The sequence below is a fragment of the Crinia signifera genome, chromosome 19, assembly GCF_055691185.1.
Source record: "Crinia signifera chromosome 19, ASM5569118v1, whole genome shotgun sequence".
NCBI classification, from domain to species: Eukaryota; Metazoa; Chordata; class Amphibia; order Anura; family Myobatrachidae; genus Crinia; species Crinia signifera.
In genome coordinates this window covers 142818965-142825841 of record NC_139226.1, presented here as the reverse complement: position 1 = coordinate 142825841, position 6877 = coordinate 142818965, and the positions used below count along the sequence as shown (strand labels likewise).

General features: G+C 42.7%; 1 protein-coding gene across 4 annotated transcripts in view; it reads right to left on the bottom strand.

The window, feature by feature from the left end:
- Positions 1-1143: 1143 nt before the first annotated feature.
- The window catches only part of MSANTD2 (Myb/SANT DNA binding domain containing 2), a 28591-nt gene continuing 22857 nt past the window's right edge, over positions 1144-6877 (bottom strand). For all 4 annotated transcript variants that reach the window (XM_083163565.1, XM_083163566.1, XM_083163567.1 and 1 more), the window contains one exon: positions 1144-4359. In XM_083163565.1, coding sequence (XP_083019691.1) covers positions 3525-4359 — 835 coding nt within the window. In that variant the 3' untranslated portion in view covers positions 1144-3524. The remainder of the gene's footprint in view (positions 4360-6877) is intronic.

Below are 6877 nucleotides of genomic sequence, written 5' to 3'. Positions count from 1 at the left end.
TCTCTGTTCGGGCTACAATGAGCTACATCCCACCTAACCACTATGGATTCATGTTCAGTGCACTTTGCATGTGCAGGACGGGTTGCAGACGTCAAATTGCAGACAGCCATTTGGGGGCTGGGAGTGGGCAGTGATGGGCTCAGTCTGACATACACAGGGGTGTCACTATGGGGTTTATTCTAGTTCATTCTTTCTGACAAATTCCTTCTTAGATGGACAAAACCATGTGCACTGCAGGGGGGCAGAGGTAACATGTGCAGAGAGAATTAGATTTGGGTGAGTTATTTTGTTTCTGTGCAGGGTAAATACTGGCTGCATGATTTTACACTTCAATATAGATCTCACATTGAAGAAAAACCCCACCCAAATCTAACTCTCTCTGCACAAGTTACATCTGCCCCACCCGCAGTGCACATGGTTTTGTCCATCTAAGAAGGATTTTGTCAGAAAGAATGGACTAGAATAACCCCCTATGTTTTGTGAGAGTTGTAAGGCCAGGATCGCTGTCTTCTGGCAGACTTCTTGACACGGTATCAGAGCTGCAGATGGCCTGCCAAACCTGTGGGGTTACTCAGCCGGCCGATGGCATCTCCTCAGAAGCAGCAAGGGATCACACATGAATCCAGGAGACATCAATTTACACCAGACATCTCACAGAACGTGAATCATCTCTTACACACGAAAAGCCCGGGTACAGGAAGCTCCTAAAGGGCCTGCAAGTTCTACCCCTGCATACAATCATACCACCCACCCCCAACTCAACATGGCATTACATGTGCAAACAAGTTACAGAACCATCCATCTCTGCAACATGACTGATGCTTGTGGTAAACTAGAAAGAGTACTATATATTTACATAGGGCATAATATGTTACCAGGACAGCACAGTGGGATCTATATTGATTTACCTTGTTAAAATTATTTGCTACATAAATTGATGTTCTAGTCCCCAACCGGTAATGGACAATTCACTGTGTTCTTAGCACCTCTCAATAGAAAAAATTAATGAGCAGCTCTGCCATCTAGTGGAAATCTAAATAACTGCATGCATGTGATTCTCAACAAATATATACTCCATATTCTTATAGTAGACACAGAAAAGAGGCTTGCTGCCTTGTTTATACAGAAGAGGAAGAGTACATATGACAAATCATTGACTCTTTATTTCTGATGACATCTTATACATTAACTCTTACAGTAAAAGGTTCGGTTACATAGCAACCCAAGATGAGTCAATGACTGTTGCGACTCATCGCAAGACACGCAACACATCGAAACGTCGGAATTTAACATTTTGTCCATCAGAACTTTCTCGGTTTAATATTAAGACATATTTAAAAGCATTGGCCCAGCATTTAAGCTCAGACAGAACAAATGAGATATACACTGTATACTGCTTCCATGATTTTAGAAAAAATATAAAATAAAAAATGGGAAGATTTAAATATTGAAACTATTAGCAGCTACCTCAAACACTGAAATACTCAGGACATTGCAAAAATAGTCCTAAAAAAAAGGAACAAACAAACAAAAAAAAAACAACAACAAAAGACGTGACCCTAAAAGGGGAGGAGCTAAATATAAAAAAATGATATCACTTTTTGGATGAGTACTGGGTCACTGTGGCCAATACAGTAGGGGATGCTGTATCCAAAAACCGCACCCGCCATTTCCAAATACACATTTGATTCTAAAAAGAACATTCAAGGTGTAAGGAATCTTTCAGAAGTAAAGATATTTTGGACAGGACTGTGTTTTTGCTGAATGAACGCAACAGGGAACAACAGAGTGAAACAGAAGATATGACACCTAGAATCAGTTGTCACCCAATAACAAGCGTACAGTAGTTTCATCAAGAGCTTCGGAACAACCTACATCATAGTTGGAAGAGGCCTGTTTCACACTGTAGGAATAGACTCATGCGGATCTAAGTCTGGGGTTCTCAAACTCAGGCCTCAGGCCCCCACACAGTTCATGTTTCCAGGTCAACAGGCAGCTGCATTCATTACTTATTGACACATTTTAACCAACTGAGTGTCAAATTAATTTGTCAAAATTGATGTGGAAATTGCAAAGCAAACTTTTATTTAACATAATGACCTGTAATATTTGCCTTTTACAGGGAATCTATTCTTTTTTTACACAACATTTATTTGAATTTATATAACAAAAGTGAGCTACGCCGGCATTTTTAGCAGATATTTTGAACATCGCTCACATAGGTGTTGACAATCTTTTTTGCACAGCTCGGAGAGGTTGGCATTTGTAGCATCTCAGAGATGTTGGCACTCAAAGGGTTAAAACAGTGGTCAGGGACCTCGGTCCTCATTACCCCACACAGTGCACGTTTTGCTGGTAACCCAGCAGGTGCACAGGTGTACTAATTACTCACAGACACATTTTATAAGGGCCGCAGGTGGAGTTAATTATTTCACTTGTGATTCTGTGAGGAGACCTGCAAAAGTTGAGTTTGAGAACCTGTGTACTAGTTCATTGGTTCTGGATCATTCATCATCCTCGTTGACCATAATGATTCATCTACATCTGACTTTCCTATCACCGGTGTGACGTGTCCAGTGCAATATACAGCTTTATAAGCGGACCTCTAAAAAGGCACTGGGAACATGGTCAGTTCCATACATCCGTACGCAGTCCTCCATAATCACCCGTGACCAGAAATAAACCCCCAAGTTGAGGTTTTGGAATTTAACCACAGGAAACATTTGTGGTAGACACCGATTTACAAAGCAAACTGCTCGAAAGGACTCTGCACCTGATTCCACCATAACGTGCCCGGATCACGTGGACCAACATCAGACCCATACCTTATATGGGAAACACAAACTTTAGTCCAAATCCCACGAGGCGGCTGTTGTGTAAAGGCCATAAAAAGGTCAGCTATTAAAAACACAAATTATTCAATACTTACTTTAATGATTAAAAAAAAAAAAAAAAAGGATATGGCAAGACGGCTAAGTGTGGATACAGTACGGCACAGAAATAAAAAGTCTTTGCAGGCAACACTGGTTGGAAATAGTAAAAACACTTAATGGGTAAAAAACTTATCTAAAGTATATACATTATCATCTAATTGGGCAATGACGTCGGCCATTTCTCGTCTCAAGGATAAACGTCATCTTTCATTTACTAGGTTTGATGTCAACACACAAATAGATATGTAAAATGAAACGTTAAAAAAAAAAAAAAAAGTACAATATTTCTTTGAAAATGAAAGTATAAGCTATGTCCAATGTGGAATGTACTTACAGCAAATACATATCAGGGCTCTACAATAAAATTCTTTTATAAAAACACTATTTGCCCCAAACATACAGCCCTGCTTGCCAATAAGATCTTCAAAACAGAGCTGGGGGGGAGGGGGCTTGGGGGGACAAGTCTTCCAAATATCAGACAGGCATTTCCAAATCGACAAAAACTCATTCACAGTTCAACAGCAAACCCTGGTAGAAATTAAAATTGGGAAGATGTCTGTAGAAGCCTAAAGTCCTTATGAAGGACAAGAATCATTTGTTGAACTTTAACGGGTACCCAATGGCTTTTTCCAGGCACTCTACTAAAGACCCAGCGGAAAGAAAGTCTCTCTCCACTTCAACAAACTTTATGTAGATGGTTTTAGGGGACACCCCGGGCTCCACCTTGCAGTTCTGCGCTAAGAATCCGTTGATGCTCGCCCACTCTTTGCTTTGGTTCTTTAGGGTGGACTGAAAATGGAAAAACAAGCACTGTTGTAACGTTATACTCTCGGCAATTCCAAGGTAGCAATAGGTAATTTTAGGAGTTATTTTGTCAGATTTCGAGGCGAGCGCCGTAGGACTTTCACAATTCCCATCATTGACTAAATCTACAACTGCATTGTCAGCCACAGGTTTATTCCGCAGGTCCTCGTAGCCGATGGCGTAGAGACCCGGACATTTAGGAATCCCACCAGGCAAGAGGTACTGGACTATGTCCCCCCCGATGGGCTTGGAGTGAGCTATAGGAATCCAGTCAGTCTCCATGTGTAGTTCCAAACATCTCGCTTCGCTAATCGTAATTTCCAAAAACTTGTAATACACATTTTTCCAATTCATCTTCTGCACTCTGGTCATGACGACGCGGCCTTCCGGCTTCTCCGGATTGAAGTACTCACGCAGGCGCTTTCCCAGGGGAACTTGTGAACTGATTTCGGCATAATGGTATCGAATATCCTCTTTCCACCGCGTGTTGTAGCCGATGCCAAAAATTGCTAGTTTGTTAGAGAGGTGCAACCTGGAAAAGTCTGTCCAGCTTTGAAAGAGCTCCCATTTCAGCTGGACGGACTCCAAAATGTGCATAATAGTCTGCAGAATCTCCCTCTTCCTGCAAATAAAATACACACATTGTAAATCCAGCACATAATATATATCATGTAGCAAACAAGCAAATACTGTAACAATACAGCACAAAGCGGCACAGGGCTCCCATACACAGAACCTGCCCCCCCCCCATTACAAGCGCTGACTGTCGCAGATAGTGGGTGCCTCTCCCTCCCGACATTGGGGAATTCTGGCTCCAAGCAGAGAGCGATCGGAGCCGACAGTTACCTCCCTGATGTTATATGCGATGTGGCAGCCGGGGAAAAGCACCTCTAATACCTTTACTGACAATACCGCTAAGTCAGACACAGCATGAAGACAGCTCAGGCCTGATAGATGGAAAGTAATGGTGGTAGGTCAGGGTTGTGCAGACTATGGACAATACAAATTACGTTTATATCTATGAGATTATATATATATATATATGTATGTATATGTATGTATATGTATGTATATGTATGTATATATGTATGTATGTATATATCAGAGGGCGCTAATATATCACAACAATTTTGATAAAAAAAGGGATTTTTGTAAGAACTTACCGTTCGAATCCCTTTCTCTGATATGGTCCTGGTGACACAGCTCAACACTGGGATGTAGGAGGGTCCGAAGGAGCCAGGCACCTATCCTAAAGTTTTAGAGGGTAGGCTCCTCCCCTACTGCATCCCTGGACTCTTCAGTTCAATCTTTCAAAGCCACTGGAATACATTAACTCAGTACAAACGCCTGCACATATTATATGCACATTTTATAACAGAAAACTGTTAACTTTTAACCATTTTAACATGAACATCATGAAACTTCTGGCATACTTACTGAGCGTAAGGGAGGGATCGCTGTGTCACCAGGACCATATCAGAGAAAGGGATTCGAACGGTAAGTTCTTACAAAAATCCCTTTTTCTCTTTCAATGGTCCTGGTGACACAGCTCAACACTGGGACATTCCAGAGCCGGTCCTTTGGGAGGGTACGCTCAGGTCTGCAGCTCTCAGCACTGCTCGCCCGAATGATGCGTCCTCCGACGCGAACTCATGGAATCTATAGAATTTGGCAAATGTGTGAACAGATGACCAAGTGGCAGCTCTGCAAACCTGCTCAGCTGTGGCCCCATGTCGAACCGCCCAAGAGGTGGCAACTGACCTGGTGGTATGCGCATTTATCTTGGCCGGTACTGGTCTACCCACTTTGGTGTATGCAAAGGCTATCACAGACCGCAACCACCTAGCAATAGTCTGCTTAGATGCAGGCCAACCAATTTTGTGTACGTCATACAATACCAACAATGTGTCAGTCTTCCTGACACTCTTCACTCTGTCCACATATATGCGTAAGGCACGCACAACATCCAAAGTTCTCAACTTGTCCCTTTTCTTAGAACCCTCTGGGTGTTGAAACACAGGTAGAACTATCTCCTGATTTAAATGGAAGGTAGATACCACCTTCGGTAAAAACTGAGGCACTGTTCTTAAAACAGCCCTGTCATCATGAAAAATTAAGAAGGGAGATTTACATGACAAAGCTCCCAATTCTGAAACTCTTTTAGCAGATGCTACTGCTAACAAAAACACTAGCTTCCACGTGAGAAACTTAAAGTCAGCCGACCTTAAAGGTTCAAAAGGTGCCTTTTGAAGGCATACCAAAACCAGTGATAGATCCCAAGGTGCTACTGGTTGCTTGTATGGAGGTTTCAACCTGGATACTCCTTGTAAAAAGGTTTGAATTTCCGGCAAAATGGCTATCTTTTTCTGGAAATAGATGGACAAGGCCGAAATCTGCACCTTCAGTGACTGAAGGCTTAGGCCCGATGAAAAACCATCTTGTAAGAACTCCATCATTCTTGATAGCTTAAAATGAGATGTATGAGCCTTTCTTCTCTCACACCATCGAATGTAAGTCTTCCAGACTCTATAATAATTTGCCGAAGATACAGCTTTTCTGGCTTTTATCATCGTCTGTACTACTGCCTCAGAAAACCCTTTTCTTTTCAAAATGGTGGTTTCAATAGCCAGGCCGTCAAAATCAATCGATCTGAATCCAGGTGATTGAATGGGCCTTGTCTTAGAAGGTCTGGTCTCAGAGGTAGACGCCATGAATCCACAGACAACCTCTGAAGCCTCGAGTACCAGGACCTCCTTGGCCAATCTGGGGCCACTAAGATCACTGGAACCTTCTGCCCCTGTATTTTCTTCAGAAGTCTCGGTAACATTGGGACTGGTGGGAATGCATAAAGGAGATCTCCCTGCCAGTGAATAGTCATGGCATCCACTGCCTCCGCTAGTGGATCCCTTGTTCTGGCATAGAACCTGGGCACTTGACGGTTGACCCTGGATGCCATCAGGTCCACATCCGGAGTTCCCCACATCGAAGTGATTTGGTGAAACACTTGAGGGTGTAAGCTCCATTCCCCTTCCTTGAGCTCCTCCCTGCTCAGGAAGTCGGCTTCTATATTCTCTATTCCTGGAATGAATATAGCCGATACAGCTGGAACATTCTGTTCCGCCCATAGGAAAATTCTGGAC